This window comes from Cyprinus carpio, chromosome B12, assembly GCF_018340385.1.
Source record: "Cyprinus carpio isolate SPL01 chromosome B12, ASM1834038v1, whole genome shotgun sequence".
Classification (NCBI taxonomy): Eukaryota; Metazoa; Chordata; class Actinopteri; order Cypriniformes; family Cyprinidae; genus Cyprinus; species Cyprinus carpio.
Window position 1 is genome coordinate 23,150,175 of NC_056608.1, and position 20,174 is coordinate 23,170,348.

At 35.9% G+C, this 20,174-nt stretch overlaps 3 protein-coding genes and 1 long non-coding RNA gene across 4 annotated transcripts; all 4 read right to left on the minus strand.

The window, feature by feature from the left end:
• Positions 1-3,745: 3,745 nt before the first annotated feature.
• On the minus strand, positions 3,746-12,931 carry LOC109047121 (the record flags this gene model as incomplete). The annotated part of the gene is made up of 25 exons (XM_042734857.1): positions 3,746-4,662; positions 4,739-4,821; positions 4,904-5,036; positions 5,128-5,223; positions 5,309-5,608; positions 5,714-5,847; positions 5,950-5,982; positions 6,071-6,094; positions 6,965-7,100; positions 7,232-7,310; positions 7,395-7,660; positions 7,763-7,896; positions 9,081-9,210; positions 9,337-9,432; positions 9,515-9,778; positions 9,885-10,018; positions 10,175-10,210; positions 10,305-10,337; positions 11,255-11,390; positions 11,497-11,592; positions 11,695-11,964; positions 12,067-12,200; positions 12,321-12,450; positions 12,543-12,638; positions 12,722-12,931. Coding segments are annotated over 25 exons (3,264 nt in total), but the record flags the coding sequence as incomplete, so codon positions are not given.
• A 1-nt stretch (position 12,932) lies between these two features.
• LOC122139287 lies at positions 12,933-13,388 on the minus strand. Its single transcript, XR_006156185.1, has 3 exons — positions 13,357-13,388; positions 13,091-13,224; positions 12,933-12,985 (listed from the first exon to the last, which is right to left on the minus strand). It is a non-coding gene; the product is annotated as an uncharacterized LOC122139287 (long non-coding RNA).
• A 63-nt stretch (positions 13,389-13,451) lies between these two features.
• LOC122139097 (sushi, nidogen and EGF-like domain-containing protein 1) lies at positions 13,452-15,074 on the minus strand (the record flags this gene model as incomplete). The annotated part of the gene is made up of 4 exons (XM_042734858.1): positions 13,452-13,510; positions 14,424-14,559; positions 14,657-14,752; positions 14,829-15,074. Coding segments are annotated over 4 exons (537 nt in total), but the record flags the coding sequence as incomplete, so codon positions are not given.
• On the minus strand, positions 15,053-16,501 carry LOC122139098 (sushi, nidogen and EGF-like domain-containing protein 1). The gene is made up of 5 exons (XM_042734859.1): positions 16,494-16,501; positions 15,853-16,060; positions 15,673-15,768; positions 15,452-15,581; positions 15,053-15,335 (listed from the first exon to the last, which is right to left on the minus strand). The coding sequence occupies exons 1-5, from the start codon at positions 16,499-16,501 to the stop codon at positions 15,115-15,117; spliced, it is 663 nt and encodes a 220-aa protein (XP_042590793.1). The 3' UTR covers positions 15,053-15,114.
• Between the last annotated feature and the right edge of the window lie 3,673 nt (positions 16,502-20,174).

Consider the following 20,174-nt stretch of genomic DNA (forward strand, 5'->3'; position numbering starts at 1 on the left):
TCATTGTGAGGTTTGCTTCTTTCGCTGTTTTAGGCTGTAAAGTCCTTTGAAATAACTGAAATCGCTTGGTGAAGTGATATGGACATGATGTGTTCCTGCTTGGAAATACTTTTGCAAGTTTTTTTTACAATACGCAAGTGTTATGAAAAGTCTCAGTTAGCCAAACGCAGTACATGTAGAAAGTTTTTTTTATATATAATAAATAAAAAGAAAACAGACAGAAAAGAAAAAAATAGAGCAAGCTAGTGTTAGAGGCCTTTTTTGTGCTTTTTCGTTAACTGTATGATAAACAAAAAAGAAAACAAATAAATAGAATAGAAAAAAATAGAGAAGCTATTGCTATTTTTTTTTTTTAAGAAAACAAGCAGTTAGTAAATAAATAGAGTGCAAGTCTAAAAGAGGAAAGTTTTTTTTTTAAGAATCTAATTAGAATAAAGAGTGCTAGAGTTAGAGGGTCCTTTAGGTTGAGAGAAAAACAGGTCTGGTTCTTGTTCATAAGTACCTGTGTTGTTGGTGCAGATGTTGTTAAAGGAGATGTTGTTTGTGCCCTGGCTGTTAAAGTAAAAGAAAGATTAAATTAAGAAACACACTGTATTGTGTTTTCAACGTTAAGACTGATAATCAAACCGTAAACAAAACCTTACTCAGTGACAGAACTGATAAGAGCAGCAGACATTGCGAAACCAGAGACAGTCTCATGATAAAGTCTGAGATAAATCCGCAATGTAGAAAGTCCTCCTTATGTAACCAGAAATTTATTGTCACTAAATTGGAAATAATAATAACTTATTAGAAATTACATATTTCTACAGTAGCTTTGAAATTTGACTGTAGGAGTTGCTTTCAAAGTCGTTTGGGAAAAAAGTCAATATTCAAAAGGTTCCACTTTATATTAGGCACTTTTAAATACAAATTAATTAATTATGGATTTGGTATGTGTAAGTTTGATTTTATAAAGTTGTAAATAAAATAAATGTTGTTTAACAAGAAAAACATTTTACAAGAAAATACTATTTGTAACAGTACTAAAATACTTTGTAAATGCTATGTATTTTTATGTTTCACAAGAAAATACTATTTCAGTGTTTATACTTAAAAATGTAAAGTTTAATTCAAAGTGTTACTTATTATTTCTTTGTAATTATTTGTATAATTGTATAGCAATATCTGAGTAAAAACTGTTTCAAAGTAAATTTTCTTCAGTGTGTGACGAAAAGAATAACATTAACATGATACAGTTTTATAAATAGAAATGCACAGCAGATAAAAACACCTAATATAAAGTGACTGAAATCCATATTAAAGCCTAATTACACCTGCTATATAATGTGGCAGATCTATATAATTCTGAATATTATTAATATCCAGCTTATTCCTGAACGCTGAAGTCTCGTCTGCCTCATAACGGAAAGATGCTTTACAGTTCCGGTCTCTGGTGTTTCTAGTTAAATTAACGCACCCTTCACACATTTTTATAATTAGTTATATTTAAAAAGTTTCAGTTTAATTAATCCAGTCTATCTTTTTACACCATTTAAACATGGATTTTTATGAAGACCGGAACACGAGAGCCTCCGAACGGAAGTCAGAATCTATCATGGTGGAAGGAAACTTACTTAGGAAAAATGTGGATATAAAGGTAAATATATATTTTTTACACTGATATCTTCAGTCATATTGCTTCTGTCATTCTATCATCTTCTATCATATTGTTTTATAAAATCATAAAGACATTAAGCAACTTGTTTGGCTTATTGCTTTATTTTTTCTGTTGTCTCAACTTATGACAAAATATACCCATTATTATGTAATGTTTAAGTTGCATAATCCATTAATGTTACACAAGTAAACTATAAGAGAATATAGCTTGTGGAACATTAAATATGAAATAAAAAGGTCTGTCTTACCTCATACAGCTTCTTCTGAGCAGCTCTTGCACCTGCTGAGTTAGCAGGAAGTTTCATCGATGTCCCGGCACTGTTTACAGTGAAAAATCTCCTGGGATGGGAAAATAAATAAAATGAATTCATTAATTTTGTTGGAATACTGCCAGTAATTATTGAAGGAAGTTTCATAACTGATGTAATGGGATTTTATCTAATACGAGCAATATGAAGACTTTATATAGGCCTGTTTATCCTTCACTTGCTATATTTACTAACAAATGAATTTCAAAAACTATTATGGTACATGATTCATTACCTGCAACATACTTTATGAAAATGTGTGATGACTCTGTATAATGTTAATAACACAGTACTCTTTTCTGTGGGGTTGCTTTAAACGTTACACAACCTGAGAATGTCTGAGCACACACATTCCTTGAGGGAATTCAAAAAGCACAATGTGCTCTTTACAAAATAAAAGTAAAGAAGCCTTGGGGTTTCTCTAATACTGCTGAGGGACTAACTGCCAATTTGACATCATTCCCTCTTCTGACAGATGTCAACCATTTTTCTGTATTTTTCCCCATGTGGAACCGACTGCATTCATAAGAATGTAGAGAATGAGGATCACACAGGTTAAATATCAGCTGACACATGAACAGGTGAGAAACCACAGTTGTTACTTTGTGTTAAGATATCAATATCTGTCATTGCAGGATCTGACTATATCTCAAATGCCCTCAGCTACTAAATAAAACTAAAATTATACATCTGTTCTGACACACCTTAACGCCACCTGCTGTACAACTGGTTAAAATGAGTTTCTAAATGCTGAGAGAAACAGAGTTTGTTAATGAGCAGTAAGGTTTAACCCTTCTAACCCAAGCTGGTTGGCTGGTTTCAGCTGAACTACCAGCCTGACCAACTTAAGAAGTTTTCAAAACCCCTCTAAAAGCATCCTGGAAGACCAGCTAAAACCAGTCAACCACGTTAGGCTGGTTTTAGCCGTTTTTTCAGCAGGGTTGCGAAACAATCTAAAAACCCACCAGCATCATGATGGCTGTGTTTTTCTAAATGCTGAGAGAAACAGAGTTTGTTTGTTATCATTATTGTTTGAGTTGGAGGTAATTTGTTTAATGTGTGTTGGGTTTAATTGTATGATTACTTTTTTTCAAGTAACTAGTAAAGTAACGCATTACTTTTTAATTTACTAGAAAATATCTGTTACTTTTTCAAATAAATAACAGCAGTTACTTTGTTTTCCCATTTATTGACTGACGGCTCTCCTATCCCTATGTTGAGAGAAACCAGGAGTAAATGCAGAGGCTTTGTGTGAACATGATGCTTACTGTTGTTCTAAATTAAATGTTAACATGCATTTTCTCATTTGCACAAAAACAGATTCAGTATTCCTCAAAATGAATGAAAACATGCAACTTGCAATTAAATGTATTAAATAACACAAATACTTTTATGTAATCCCTTTTTATTAACCAATATCTTTCCTGTCAACCTTCAGTAATGAAATTCAACCATATTAATAAGCAAAAATGACTTAAGTTAATTAACATGGCATTTGTTTTTTTCTTTTCTTCTTTTTTATTGCTGAAGAGTGTTGAACTTTCTTCTCCTGCATTCTATGCTTCATGCATTCCAGAATGACTGAGGCTTATTCATTTCACTTTTGATGTGAAAGGGCCTTTACATTTGCCAAAAATATGAATTTTTATATTAAAAACAAACAAGCAAGCCCAGACCAGATGAGAAAAAAGTAACACAAAAGTAGCATAACGCATTCCTTTCCATAAAAAAGTAACTAAGTAATGCAATTAGTTACTTTTTTAGGGAGTAATGCAAAATTGTAATGCTTTTAAAAGTAACTTCCCCTAACACTGATTATTAATACAACAATTCAGATGTGGAATTCCAATGTGGATTATGTGGATGACTCAGAGATGGAACGCACTGTTAAAAGGTCCTAGATCATAATTTGAAGTAACATTTTACTTTCACAGTGAACACGTTTTCAGATTTCAACATTGTTATGTAAGTGTTGAGATTGCCGGAAATTTTACTGATTTAGTTCAGTATATTTAATTCACTCAGCTACTTCTTCTGCTTGTGGTGAGCAAAAGAATAAACAACGTCTCTCAACCACAAATCGAAAACAAGCTCTTCTCACAGTTGATCAGCTTATGTGGTGTCAAGCATCATTTATTGTTAAAGACTACCTCTATTACAAAGTTGTTTAAAAACAATTTACATTTATGTTTTTGTTTTTTAAAAGAGACTATTCAGGGTTTTTAAATGTAAGCAAGTAATTCACAACTGAGTCAAGTATTAATCATCTCACGTAAGTAGTGGAAGAACATGTTTACATACTTCAGATCAGTTTGATTAGACTTAAACCTCTGCAACTGTTAAAGAGATCTGATAATACAAAAGTGTGATGAGAAAAAGAGTGGATCAATGATTATACAAACTAAATCAACATAGAAAAGAGTTGGAACATATATGGTTCATGTAAACGTTTTTTGTACATCATTGTGTGTTATAGTGTGTATATAAGAAAGCTGAAGAGTGAAAAAATATTAAGGTTTCCTGCTTGTGAAGTGACATTCCTCTTTATCAGTGCCAACAACATATTCAACAGCAGCGATGTTCAGTGTTTTAATTCGCTTCCATGAGGCTGATGTTACGGCTGTGTCTTCTTGATTTTTCTTAACTTCATCTCGACGCTACTTGACAGTCCACGATTGACCAGCTCTTGTTTTATCTGAAGCAAAAATTAATAGACAGATCAAAATATATGATATTTCTGTTCCATAAAACAAAGTGCTCTGGTGACTTACTTGCTGTAAAACAGTCTCAATGTCTTCCTTCTTTGTTAGGTCTGAAAATGACTGAAGTCTCACTTGAAGTCCTAAAACATTTTCTAAAGCCATAATAACACAAAAACAAATATGAGACAGTACTACATAACATCAACAAACAGACTTAACTGATGAAACTCCTACCTGATCCACCCATGAAGGCCCAGCGACCAGGAACGTTTACATTACTCGTGTTCTTCAGGTTTGGGATGGAGTAGCCAACATTTGAACCAGGAATTACAAAGTGGTGTATGGAGTTTATTGTGTCATATCCAGCCTATTAAAACACGAGAAACAAATATTATATATGCATACAGAGCTGGTATAGAATATATAATATTATTTAAACTTTGTCATGTTTGCTTTACCTCCACTTGATCATAAATTATAGCGCAGTCACCATAATGTATCAGAAAGAAAGAAACATTGCCACCTGAAATTAAAACCCCTTGAAACGTGATTGCCTGAAAAGAAAACACATGAATCATAGTATATACAGTTTTTGACCTCAGGATTTTCAATTTTTGTATTTATTTATCTATTTTTTACCTGGGCTGAGTGATGAATAAATGAATTCACATCTGACGTTGCAACAAAGTCCCAAGTGGCAACAAAGACCCAAGAAGCATTGAAGTTCATCTGAGGGAAATACCGGTTGATATCCTGAGTGGCGCGAGTGAGGACACTTCCACTTGTGTACTGCTGATACCAGTACTTTCCCATCCAACCCATGTCATCAAGGTCACTCCAAAGCGGAGCGATGAAATCTTCGGCTCCTCTCGTGACATAGTAGTATGGTCCAGATGCTGGTTGAGGTTGGTTGAATGTAATGAGTCCGTTATAATGAACCTGTAATGTGAGAAATCAGTTCAAATCCAGATGAGTAAAATTCTGGTTTATCACAACATCTGCATTGGTATTTACTGTAGATTGACAATGGAACTGAATTCTCACATATAAGCTGTTGTATGTGCGGCCAAAGAATGTATATGGAGTGGATAAGGCAACAGGCTCATAGGCTTCATCACCAGAAATAAGACGTTCGGCATCTCTTGCTGCTGAGCCAAATGGATAAAATATTGCTGGTGCTGCCATGAGAATGAACACAAAAAAACACAAATGAAGATGTGAGAAGTTTTTACAAGTGATTCTGGTGTGAACGCACCATTAATTCAGAAGTCAACACATACCTGTCCATGGCTGTGCAGTTGTTGTTGTACTGACTGTTAAAGAAAAACAACATTAGAAGATAAAGCACATCTGTAAAGTACATAAAAACATTGCATACAACATCATGCCCGACATTATTACCTGTGGTGGTCGTTGTGGTGGTTACTGAAAGAATAAACAAATACAAACACCTTTAAACACCCCATAAACTCACTTCATGAGTGCAGTTCTCATTAAGTTCTTTCCTATACCATTCTTAAGAAGGTTTCCTGTTGAAAGCAAATGGATACTAAATGGCTAAATTTGCACATGCAGGAGTATCAGATGAAAACAGGTTGTGCTGAATCACTACCTATTGAGACTGCTGGTTTTCACTGACAGTTTCTAAATGTATAAACACAAATATCATTAGATTCTCCATGAAATCACTTCATAAGTGTTTATGTTTTTCTCATTAAAACAGAAATCTTATCAAAGATAAAAGAAAATAAGCCAATAGCCATTTCAAGCATGCATGCAGACTTGCTATCGCTAGTCAGATACAGGACCTATTAGTCAAAGGGACATTCTCATTTAAAAAAGTGAGTCGGTCATGCCGGTGCGACCATCGACCCCAGGGAGTTGCAGAGTAAATTATTAAGGAAAAGTCCAATAAATTAACAAGGCAGTCATTGCAGGAAAAGTCATCAATATTTTGGTCCATTTTTTAAGAAGAGAAAAACAGTTTTTAAGTGTGTATATCTGCTGAACATTTTGTCTTGACTTATAGGAGGAAACTAGTGTACAGATGAGCTCAAAGCTGACAGACATCAACTAAGCATTTACATTTATTTATTTACCAGATGCTTTTATCCAAAGCAATTTACAAATAAGGAAAAACACAAGCAAGTTGTCAAAAGAGCCAACAATATCTGCTACACAGTGACTGTAAGTATCATTTTGGACTCTTGTGACATTTTTTAAAGGGACACACAAACATAAAACATTATAACATGAGATAAAAAAAAGAATACATAAACTTAATGAAACTCCTACCTGATGCATTGCTTGCGATGAAGGCCCAACGACCAGGAACGTTTACGTTAGTCGTGTTCTTCAGGTTTTGGTAGTTGCCGTTAGTTGAATCGGGAATTACAAAGTGGTATATGGAGTTTATTGTGTCATATCCAGCCTATTAAACCACGAAAAACAGATGTTATTTATACAAACAGAGCCAATATAGAATAGAATTGATATTATTTTTTTTTTTTTTTTATTGATGTGATGTTTTTTTTGTTTTAGTTTGTTTTTTTAATAAATTACAGCGAAGTCACCATAATTCATCAGAAAGAAAGAAAGATTGCGACCTGAAATCAAAACCACTTGAAACAGGATTGCCAAAAGAAAAGAAACAACTTCAAGATTCACAATCTATACAGTCTGTGACTTAGAACAAAAATAAAAATAAAAAATAACATTTACCGGGTTTTGCTGAGGTCCATATTTCCAAGTGACGACAAAGACCCAAGAAGCAGTGAAGTTCATCTGAGGGAAATACTGGTTGATATCATGAGTGGCACGAGTGAGGACGCTTCCATTTGTGTACTGCTGATATGAGAAAAAGCAACTGTAATAGTCATCAAGGTCACTCCAGAGCGCAGCAATGAAATCTTCAGCTCCTCTGGTGGGATTATAGTTAGGTCCAGATGCTGGTTCAGGTTGGTTGAATGTAAGGAGTCCGTTAAAATGAACCTGTAATACAAGAAATCAGTTCAAATCCAGCAGAAAAGACTTGCTTATCACAACATTTGCATTCATATTAACTGTAGACTGGCATTGGAAATGAATTCTCACATATAAGCTGTTGTATGTGTGGCCAAAGAATGTATATGGAATGGAGAAGGAAACGGGTACATAGCCTTCATCGGAAGTAAGAGAATATTCTGTGTCTCCTGCTGCTGAGCCAAATAGATAGAATATTGCTGGTGCTGCCAGGAGAATGAACACAAAAAACACAAATGAAGATGTGAGCAGTTTTACAAGTCAGAATCTTGTAATTACAGTGACTCTGGCATAAACACAGCATTAAAGGGGTCATATGATGCGATTTCAAATTTTTAATTGTGTTACAAGCTCTTGGTGCATGAAGAAGATCTGTAAAGTTGCAAAGACTATAGTCTCAAATCCAAAGAGATATACTTTATCAAAGTTAAAACTCTGCCACACCCCCCTAAAACGGCTCATTCTAACACGCCCCCACATCTCTATGTCAGTATGTGGGAATATTTACGTAATACTGCCCAGATGTTCACACAAAGAAAAAAGGCGTGGTTTCAGTAACTGCAGTTAGTGTTGAAGCAGCCATGTCAGGGAGATGCTGTGTGTAGTAGAAGAAAGCAAAAGCACTTTATTTGGTCTTTCGAAAGTAGATTCATTTAGGAATCTTTAAGATTACTTACAACAGAACAGCAACACACCGTGGATGACCGTTTCATGAACCTAGGAGAGGAGGTAATTCTGACTTTGCTACGACAATCTGGCGCTTCTGAATCAGCTACTGTGAGTATGCTTTGTTATTAGTGTAAGTATTTGCTATTGACTGTTCAAATGCGGAGTTTTGCGCATCGTGTGTGTGTGTGTGTGTGTGTGTGTGTGTGTGTGTGTGTGTGTGTGTGTGTGTGTGAGAGAGGAGAGAGAGAGAGAGAGAGTCACACAGTGGAGTCAGCTGTCTTAACCGTCTGTGGCTTGTGTACTGCAAACACACATGTGCTTCGTCACTGTCTGTCACGGGACTCTGTTCCCCTTTCGGGCTTGAACTGACGGTAAAACATAAAGGTCATTATTAACTGTCTTTACATTTATTTTGAAAAATGTAGCTCGCGATTATGGAAAGGGGCGTTACATTTCCTACGAGTGCTTGCGATGTTCGGTCAATCACAATGCACTGGGTCAGCTGGCCAATCAGAGTAGACTGTGCTTGTTAGAAAGAGTGACTTTGTAGAAAACTACGCATTTGAGAGGCAGGGCATAGAGGACCTACAATAATGTACAGTATTAGAAAAAGAATGTGTTTTTTGAACATTAAAGCATGTTCTGTTACACCAAATACACAAAATAATGATCCTTAAAAAAAGCATCATATGACCCCTTTAATTCAAAAGTCAATCAATACCTGCCCATGCATTAAATGCCCAACGACCAGGAACATTTACATTAGTCGTGTTCTTCAGGTTTTGGTAGTTGCCATTAGTTGAATCAGGAATTACAAAGTGGCTTATGGAGTTTATTGTGTCATATCCAGCCTATTAAAACCACACACACACACACACACACACACACACACACACACAAAAAAAAAATATTATGAATACATACAGAGCTGATATAGAATACATGTAACATTATTTAAATCCTGTGATGTATGTTACCTCCAATTGACCATATAAGACAGCGCAGTCACCATAATTCATCAGAAAGTAAGACTGACCACTGCCTGAAATTAAAACGACTTGAAACAGGATTGCCTGAAAAGAAAAGAAACAACATCATTCATTGATTAAACAGTAGGTGACCTTGGAAAATATATAGATGAATTTTAAAAAATACCGGGTTTGGCTGAAGAGCATATCTCCAAGTGACGACAAAGACCCAAGCAGCATTGATGTTCACTTGAGAGAAATACTGGTTGATATCCTGAGTGGCGCGAGTGAGGACGCTTCCATTTGTGTACTGCTGATACGAGAACACACCATTGAAATAGTCGTCAAAGTCATTCCAGAGCGCAGCAATGAAATCTTCAGCTCCTCTGGTGGGACTGTATGGTCCTGATGTTGAAGGTACGTTGAAGGTAAGGGGTCCATTATAATTAACCTGTAATTTGAGAAATCAAATCAAATCCCAGCAGAAAATTATGAACTGGCTTATCATCACTGCATTTTCATTCATACTTCAACTGGTAATGGAACTGAATTCTCACATATATCTGGTTGTATGTTCGGCCAAAGAACTTAAATGGAGTTGAAAGACCAACAGAATAGTAGCTTTCACCACCAGTTTCAACATGTTCAGTGTCTCCTGCTGCTAAACCGAATGGATAAAATACTGCTGGCGCTGCAGAGAGAATGAACACACACACACACACACACACAAACGCATGCACACACAAACACAGACACACTCATGAAGATGTGAGGAGTTCCACAAGTCTGAATCTTGTAAATACAGTGACTCTGGCGTGAACACAGCATTAATTCAAAAATAGGCTACCTGTCCATGGCTGAGCAGTTGTTGTTGTTGTATTGACTGTAAAAACAAAAAAACAACAACATTAAAAGATAAAACACTTCTGTAAAGCACATAAACACAATACACACAACATAATTCCCGACATTATTACCTGATGGAAATGTGGTGGTCGGTGTGGTGGTTACTGAAAGAATAAACAAATAAAAACACCTTTAAACACCCCATGAACTCATTTCATGAGTGATGTTTTGTTTCCTATATCTTCCTTTAGAAATAAACAAGCCTCGACTGCAAAATTAAAAAGTAGAATATAGATGAGCTCAAAGCTGATAGACATCAACTAAACATTTCCATTTTTCATTTCCAGATGCTTTTATCCAAACCAATGTACAGATAAGGAAATTCACAAGTAAATTGTCAAAAGAGCCAATAATATTTGTGCTACACAGTGACTGTAAGGCTGCGTTTACACTTGGCATTAACATGCGACCTGTATCTGGATGTTGTCCACATACACATTGAAAAGACAAGTGTAAACACAGTTCTGATCAGAATGTTATCCGATCAGCGTGTCCTGGTCCAGAGGTAGTCGAGGACACATTGTGATCGGATCTCAGTGTAATGTAAATGAAATCCAGCCATCGTGTCTGCATTCGCAGGTGGATGTAAAAAGTTATGATGAGACCCTCTCTCGCGCAAACTGTCAGAAGAACACCTGTGTGTAGCGCTAATGAGACTCCTACACTTCTCTTTGATTTGTAAAATGTCCCACTACTAAAAATGCTTTTCAAAAGAAAACATACAACTTTAGGTTGACTTTGCACCGGGCCATTCTCTGCAGACTTATTTAAATATATGTGTGCAAAAGACTGATCCGATCTATTATCCAGATAGGAAAGTCAGTTGATGTTGCCAAGTGTAAACACGCCGTGTACTGATTGACTGAGGATCCGATCTGCTTGATCACATGTTAATGCCAAGTGTAAACGCAGCCTAAGTATCATCTGAACTCTTATGACATTTTTTTAAAGGGACACACAAACATAAGACATTATAACATGAGATAAACAAAAGGATACATGAACTTAATGAAACTCCTACCTGATTCATTGCCTGCGATGAAGGCCCAACGACCAGGAACGTTTACATTAGTTGTGTTCTTGAGGTTTTGGTAGTTGCTGTTATTTGAATCGGGAATTACAAAGTGGTATATGGAGTTTATTGTGTCATATCCAGCCTATAAAAAACATGAAAAACAGATGTTATTTATACAAACAGAGCCAATATAGAATAGACATAATATTATTATTATTATTATTGAAATCCTGTGATGTTTGTTTTACCTCCGTTTGTTCATAAATTACTGCGAAGTCGCCATAATTCATCAGAAAGAAAGAAAGATTGCCACCTGAAATCAAAACCACTTGAAACAGGATTGCCTGAAAAGAAAAGAAACAACTTCAAGATTCACAATCTATACAGTCTGTGACTTAGAAGAAAAAAAAAAAAGAAAAGAAAAAAAAAAAAAAAAAAACATTTATCGGGTTTTGCTGAGGTCCATATTTCCAAGTGACGACAAAGACCCAAGAAGCAGTGAAGTTCATCTGAGGGAAATACTGGTTGATATCATGAGTGGCGCGAGTGAGGACGCTTCCATTTGTGTACTGCTGATATGAGAAAAAGCAACTGTAATAGTCATCAAGGTCACTCCAGAGTGCAGCAATGAAATCTTCAGCTCCTCTGGTGGGATTATAGTTAGGTCCAGATGCTGGTTCAGGTTGGTTGAATGTAAGGAGTCCGTTAAAATGAACCTGTAATGCAAGAAATCAGTTCAAATCCAGCAGAAAAGAATTGATTATCACAACATTTGCATTCATATTAACTGTAGACTGGCATTGGAAATGAATTCTCACATATAAGCTGTTGTACGTGTTGCCAAAGAATGTGTATGGAATGGAGAAGGAAACGGGTACATAGCCTTCATCGGAAGTAAGAGAATATTCTGTGTCTCCTGCTGCTGAGCCGAACAGATAGAATATTGCTGGTGCTGCCAGGAGAATGAACACAAAAAACACAAATGAAGATGTGAGCAGTTTTACAAGTCAGAATCTTGTAATTACAGCGACTCTGGCGGGAACACAGCATTAATTCAAAAGTCAATCAATACCTGCCCATGCGTTAAATGCCCAACGACCAGGAACATTTACATTAGTTGTGTTCTTCAGGTTTTGGTAGTTGCCATTAGTTGAATCAGGAATTACAAAGTGGCTTATGGAGTTTATTGTGTCATATCCAGCCTATTAAAACCATAAAAAACAGATGTTATTTATATATACAGAGCCAATATAGAAAAGACATAACATTATTTAAATCCTGTGATGTATGTTACCTCCAATTGACCATATAAGACAGCACAGTCACCATAATTCATCAGAAAGTAAGACTGACCACTGCCTGAAATTAAAACGACTTGAAAAAGGATTGCCTAAAAAGAAAAAAAAAAAACATCATTCATTGATTAAACAGTAGGTGACCTTGGAAAATATATAGATGAATTTTACAAATTACCGGGTCTGGCTGAAGAGCATATCTCCAAGTGACGACAAAGACCCAAGCAGCATTGATGTTCACTTGAGAGAAATACTGGTTGATATCCTGAGTGGCGCGAGTGAGGACGCTTCCATTTGTGTACTGCTGATATGAGAACACACCACTGTAATCGTTGTAATAGTCACTCCAGAGCGCAGCAATGAAATCTTCAGCTCCTCTGGTGGGACTTTATGGTCCTGATGTTGAAGGTACATTGAAGGTAAGGAGTCCATTATAATTAACCTGTAATTTGAGAAATCAAATCAAATCTAGCAGAAAATTATGAACGTGCTTATCATCACTGCATTTTCATTCATACTTCAACTGGTAATGGAACTGAATTCTCACATATATCTGGTTGTATGTTCGGCCAAAGAACTTAAATGGAGTTGAAAGACCAACAGAATAGTAGCTTTCACCACCAGTTTCAACATGTTCAGTGTCTCCTGCCGCTAAGCCGAATGGATAAAATACTGCTGGCGCTGCAGAGAGAATGAACACACACACACACACACACACGCACAGAAATGAAGATGTGAGCAGTTTTACAAGTCAGAATCTTGTAAATACAGTGACTCTGGCGTGAACACAGCATTAATTCAAAAATAGGCTACCTGTCCATGGCTGAGCAGTTGTTGTATCGACTGTAAAAACACAAAAAAATTAAAAGATTAAAAGATAATTCTGTTATGTAAATTAAATAAATACACACAACATAATTCCCGACATTATTACCTGATGGAAATGTGGTGGTCGGTGTGGTGGTTACTGAAAGAATAAACAAATAAAAACACCTTTAAACACCCCATGAACTCATTTCATGAGTGATGTTTTCTTTCCTATATCTTCCTTTAGAAATAAACAAGCCTGGACTGCAAAATTAACAGTAGAATATAGATGAGCTCAAAGCTGATAGACATCAACTAAACATTTCCATTTTTCATTTCCAGATGCTTTTATGCAAACCAATGTACAAATAAGCAAATACACAAGTACATTGTCAAAAGAGCCACTAATATTTGTGCTACACAGTGACTGTAAGGCTGCGTTTACACTTGGCATTAACATGCGACCTGTATCTGGATGTTGTCCACATACACATTGAAAGGACAAGTGTAAACACAGTTCTGACTCAGAATGTTATCCGATCAGCGTGTCCTGGTCCAGAGGTAGTTGAGGAAGCATTGTGATCGGATCTCAGTGTAATGTAAACGCAATCCAGCCATCGTGTCTGCATTCGCAGGTGGACGTCACGCAAAACACCGCCCCCTCTCTCGTGAACTGTCAGAAGAACACCTGTGTGTAGCGCTAATGAGACTCCTACACTTCTCTTTGATTTGTAAAATGTCCCGCTACTAAAAATGCTTCTCAAAAGAAAACATACCACTTCAGGTTGACTTTGCACCGGGCCATTCTCTGCAGACTTATTTAAATATTGCGCGGGGAAGACAGATCCGATCTGTTATCCAGATAGAAAAGTCAGTTGATGTTGCCAAGTGTAAACAAGCCGTGTACTGATTGACTGAGGATCCGATCTGCTTGATCGCATGTTAATGCCAAGTGTAAACGCAGCCTAAGTATCATCTGGACTCTTATGACATTTTTTAAAGGGACACACAAACATAAGACATTATAATATGAGATAAACGAAAGGATACATAAAACTTGATGAAACTCCTACCTGATTCATTGCCTGCGATGAAGGCCCAACGACCAGGAACGTTTACATTAGTTGTGTTCTTGAGGTTTTGGTAGTTGCCGTTAGTTGAATCGGGAATTACAAAGTGGTATATGGAGTTTATTGTGTCGTATCCAGCCTATAAAAACCATGAAAAGTAGATGTTATTTATACATGCAGACCCAATACAGAATAGACATGATACATTTTTTAAAATCCTGTGATGTTTGTTTTACCTCCATTTGTTCAGAAATTGTAGCACAGTCACCATAATTCATCAGAAAGAAAGAAAGATCACCACCTGAAATCAAAACCACTTGAAGCAGGATTGCCTGAAAAGAAAAGAAACAACATCAAGATTCACAATCTATACAGTCTGTGACCTAGAACAAAAAAACAAACATTTACCGGGTTTTGCTGAGGTCCATATTTCCAAGTGACGACAAAGACCCAAGAAGCAGTGAAGTTCATCTGAGGGAAATACTGGTTGATATCATGAGTGGCACGAGTGAGGACGCTTCCATTTGTGTACTGCTGATATGAGAAAAAGCAACTGTAATAGTCATCAAGGTCACTCCAGAGCGCAGCAATGAAATCTTCAGCTCCTCTGGTGGGATTATAGTTAGGGTCCAGATGCTGGTTCAGGTTGGTTGAATGTAAGGAGTCCGTTAAAATGAACCTGTAATGCAAGAAATCAGTTCAAATCCAGCAGAAAAGAATTGATTATCACAACATTTGCATTCATATTAACTGTAGACTGGCATTGGAAATGAAATCTCACATATAAGCTGTTGTACGTGTTGTCAAAGAATGTATATGGAATGGAGAAGGAAACGGGTACATAGCCTTCATCGGAAGTAAGAGAATATTCTGTGTCTCCTGCTGCTGAGCCGAACAGATAGAATATTGCTGGTGCTGCCAGGAGAATGAACACAAAAAACACAAATTAAGATGTGAGCAGTTTTACAAGAATCTTGTAATTACAGTGACTCTGGCGGGAACACAGCATTAATTCAAAAGTCAATCAATACCTGCCCATGCGTTAAATGCCCAACGACCAGGAACATTTACATTAGTTGTGTTCTTCAGGTTTTGGTAGTTGCCATTAGTTGAATCAGGAATTACAAAGTAGCTTGTGGAGTTTATTGTGTCATATCCAGCCTATTAAAACCATAAAAACAGATGTTATTTATATATACAGAGCCAATATAGAAAAGACATAACATTATTTAAATCCTGTGATGTATGTTACCTCCAATTGACCATATAACACAGCGCAGTCACCATAATTCATCAGAAAGTAAGACTGACCACTGCCTGAAATTAAAACTACTTGAAAAAGGATTGCCTAAAAAGAAAAAAAAAAAAACATCATTCATTGATTAAACAGTAGGTGACCTTGGAAAATATATAGATGAATTTTAAAAATTACCGGGTCTGGCTGAAGAGCATATCTCCAAGTGACGACAAAGACCCAAGCAGCATTGATGTTCACTTGAGAGAAATACTGGTTGATATCCTGAGTGGCGCGAGTGAGGACGCTTCCATTTGTGTACTGCTGATATGAAAACACACCACTGTAATCGTCGTCAAAGTCATTCCAGAGCGCAGCAATGAAATCTTCAGCTCCTCTGGTGGGACTTTATGGTCCTGATGTTGAAGGTACGTTGAAGGTAAGGAGTCCATTATAATTAACCTGTAATTTGAGAAATCAAATCAAATCCAGCAGAAAATTATGAACGTGCTTATCATCACTGCATTTTCATTCATACTTCAACTGGTAATGGAACTGAATTCTCACATATATCTGGTTTTATGTTCGGCCAAAGAACTTAAATGGAGTTGAAAGACCAACAGAATAGTAGCTTTCACCACCAGTTTCAACATGTTCAGTGTCTCCTGCCGCTAAACCGAATGGATAAAATATTGCTGGCGCTGCAGAGAGAATGAAAACACACACACACACACACACACACACACACACAAATGAAGATGTGAAGAGTTTTACAAGTCAGAATCTTATATATACAGTGACTCTGGCGTGAACACAGCATTAATTCAAAAATAGGCTACCTGTCCATGGCTGAGCAGTTGTTGTTGTTGTATTGACTGTAAAAAAAAAAAAACAACATTAAATAAAACACTTCTGTGAAGTACATAAAAACATTGCACACAACATCTTTCACGACATTATTACCTGATGGATCTGTGGTGGTTGTCGATGAGGGGTTTGCTGAATGAATGAACAAACACAAATACCACTGAATAGCTACACCAGTAACTCATTTAACAAATGTTCACATATAAATAAATATAAATATTTCTCATGAAAACAGAAAGTTGGTGTGGGACATTTCAAAGAGATTGTCCTTTTAAAAATAAAAAGAGTCATCAATATTTTGGCGTTTTTTATGAGGTTTAATCTTCTCTCTCTCTCTCTCGTTTTACTTGCCTATATTTATCCATTCCATGTCTGGGCTTTTGTGTTCCTTACACAAATTGGAAACAATCACTCATTTCTTATTTTTAATATTTTAAACACTTTAATAATTATTGCAAAGTCATCAAAACTAATAAATATATAATTTTTTTTCCACCGCACTAAAAATAATGTGGGGACCCCCATAAGACTTGATTCAAAACAAGTCACAAGCGCATCCGGGTCCTGTGTCAGAACAAAGGCTCCTGCTTCAACAGTATCACACACATTTGTAGGTGAATTAACCCTTTAAGACAGATGATAAACAAAGCCTTACTGAGCGACAGGATGGATAAGAGCACCAGAAGATGTTGTGAAGCCAGAGACAGTCTCATGATGATGAAGTCAGAGATAAAACCACATGTAGGAGTCCTTCTTCTGTAATCAGAGAAAGCTTTATTATTCTCACTGAGAATAATAACTGCATTTATTATTTCAAAGTGCAGTTAAACTGATCTTAATTTGTAAAACCAAACATTCCAAATAAAATAAATAGATTAATTAAACGGAATTTTTAAATTAAGTTCTACTAACTTAGATATTTTGAGTTCCTGTGATTTTTTTTTTTTGTTTGTTTTTGAGTTAATACAACTAATTTGTTTTAATTAACCTGAACTAATTGTTGATAAATCAAGCATCACTTAAATAAAAAAAATTCACTGTACTTATTTGTTTTTAAGTGCACGTATGACAGCGGAAGTGAGACAAAAGTGTTTATAACATTTTAAATATGGATATTTGTCTTACAAAAATGCATCATTTCGCTCCAGGAAGCCTTTATTCACCCCCTGAAGCCGAATGAGGCATGTTTTATTATGAATGGATGTGCTTTATTAGACTACTTTTGGACTGTTGAAAAATAACACCTGCCTACTGCCATTCTAAAGCTTGGAAGAGCATGGATAATTTTTAATATAACTCAGATTGGATTCATCTGAAAGAAGAAAGTAATATACACTTAGGATGCCTTGAGGGTGAGTAAAACATGGGTTAATTTTCATTTTTGGGTGAACTAACCCTTTAAGGAAAAGTTCAAACAAAGTTAAAATATGTATTTTAATTTGGTCCAGCTAGTGTGAATCCTAAACGAGTGTTTTAGGTTTACTGGAACAGGAGCGTACAAGAGCCGCCATTATTGTGCATTGCTGTTTTATCCATTGACAGCAACAGGAGTGACATGTAAAAGTGGCACAGCCATTTGTAAATTGAACTGGCTCAAACACCATTGTTTTTAGTTTGATGGGTCGTTCTTGAACTATTCGTTCATTTTGAAGGAATCTTTAATGTTACTTGGGAAGAACGAGTCGTCTTAGGGAGTGATTCGTTCAGTCGCGCATGCACAACATCCTATAGGTTTTGTACTGGAATTAGTCAAGTAGTTCATCTGTTTCGAATCTTTTGTTTCTTCAAGTTGTTCGTTCATCATGTGACAGCCCAATAAGCTTAACCAAATGCAGTCTGAGCCAGAAAGAGAATTGATTAGTTCATCTCTCGAGTCTTCGGGTTTTTCGAGTCATTCGTTCATCACGTGACAGACCCATAAGCTTAACCTACGCTGTCTGAGCTGGAAAGAGCCTTAATAATAATAACCAACTCTTTATTACCTTTGTTATAATATTTAGTGGTATTGAAAAGAACGGTCATGACAGAAATTCAAAGAGCTAGAAGTAAAAAGCTACAATTTGAGACCAAAAACGCATCATGTAACTGTAAGAGTAAATAATTATAATAATGATAATAACTATGCACCAGTTTGTAAGGAAGCTTGTAAATGAACTAATTTCTCTATCCAATGCTGTCACGTCACATGACAAAAGAACGAACGATTCAAATGACTCAAGTATAGGTCTCTGCAGGAAAGTAATAGGAGTTACCAAATTGGGGCATTTTTAGATCATGTTTCCTGATTAGCTGACATCATAGTGAGGGTAGGTTTAGGGGTAGGGTTAGGTAAGGGGGATCATTTTGATTGCATTCGAGAGATGAACTAATCCAGACTTTCGGCAAGATGGCACACCGAGTAGTCACATTTGTTACATGCTCCCACATTCAAACATTCGAGTTTGTTCAGTTTGACAAGCTATATACCATCCTCACCTGCTAATTTGGTAAGTTAAACATACCCCAAGCTGTTGAAATCATGACTTATGTGGAGGATCATTGTTGCGCTATGGAAATGATTATTTTTTGTTTTGTTTATACCCCAAGCTGTTGAAATCATGACTTATGTGGAGGATCATAAAAAAAATCCAAGAAGCCGGCATAGAGTGAAGAAAATTGTCCAAGTGTCATTTGTTGTTTAATTGTTCATGTTAAAATCTAACATCTCGTTTTTTGTCCTTGAATTGTAGGGGTTTAAAGGATTCTGTTAAAAGAAAGGCAATTTTTTTATTTTGCAAAAGTCAAAAATCACACTGTTTTTACAAGAAACTCATTCAGAGTCAACAGATACTGCCTTTTGGGAATAACAGTTGGGGATGATATGCTATTCAGTCACGGGTCAAGTCGGTCTGCAGGTGTTGCTGTTTGCATAAATAAATGCCCAAGTAAAATTATTACTCACAAGGCTGATATAGATGGTCATTGGCTCGCATTAGTTTTAAAATTAGACGAAATATTTTTCATCTTGGTTAATGTTTATGGATATAAAGTCCGCACCCAGAATAAGGATCTTCTGGAGACAGTAACGGATGTCATAAATGACCTCAAAGCTAGATATTCTACAGAATATGTTTTAATTGGTGGCGATTTTAACATGACACCAGACGAATTTATGGATAGACATCCTTCTAAATTTAATAGTTATCATATGAACTATATTATCTAAGACTTCTGTTTATCAAATTCATTAACTGATATATTGAGAAAATTAAACCCCACTTCCAGACACTTTTCATGGTTCAAACCAAATGCCACTTCAAAATTGAGAATCAATTATTGGCTAGGATCTGATACTCTTTCAAGTTATGCAGCTAAATGCAGTATTTCAGGTGCCACCTTAACAGATCATAGTGTAATCAATTTAAACTTAGAACAAAATATGAAATCTTCTAAAACTAAAGGTTATTGGAAATTTAATGCAGATTTACTAAATCATGACTTTTGTGCTTATATTAAAAAAATAGCTGAATTTAAAGTTAAAAGAATGTAGAGTGGTATTAAATGGGAATACTTAAAACATAAATTGAGACAGTATTCAATTACATTTAGCAATACTGTAGCTAATAAGGTGTTTAAATTCTACTCTAAACTGAATTCGTCATCATTTTCATCCA

What these genes read in the sequence shown, in the direction of transcription:
- LOC122139098 (XM_042734859.1), bottom strand. An exon ending in ATGCTCTTCAGCCAGACCCG is followed by an intron (nt 15,769 to 15,852) that starts GTAATTTTTAAA and finishes TTTTCTTTTTAG; the next exon opens with GCAATCCTTTTTCAAGTAGT. An exon ending in TGTTATATGGTCAATTGGAG is followed by an intron (nt 15,582 to 15,672) that starts GTAACATACATC and finishes TGGTTTTAATAG; the next exon opens with GCTGGATATGACACAATAAA.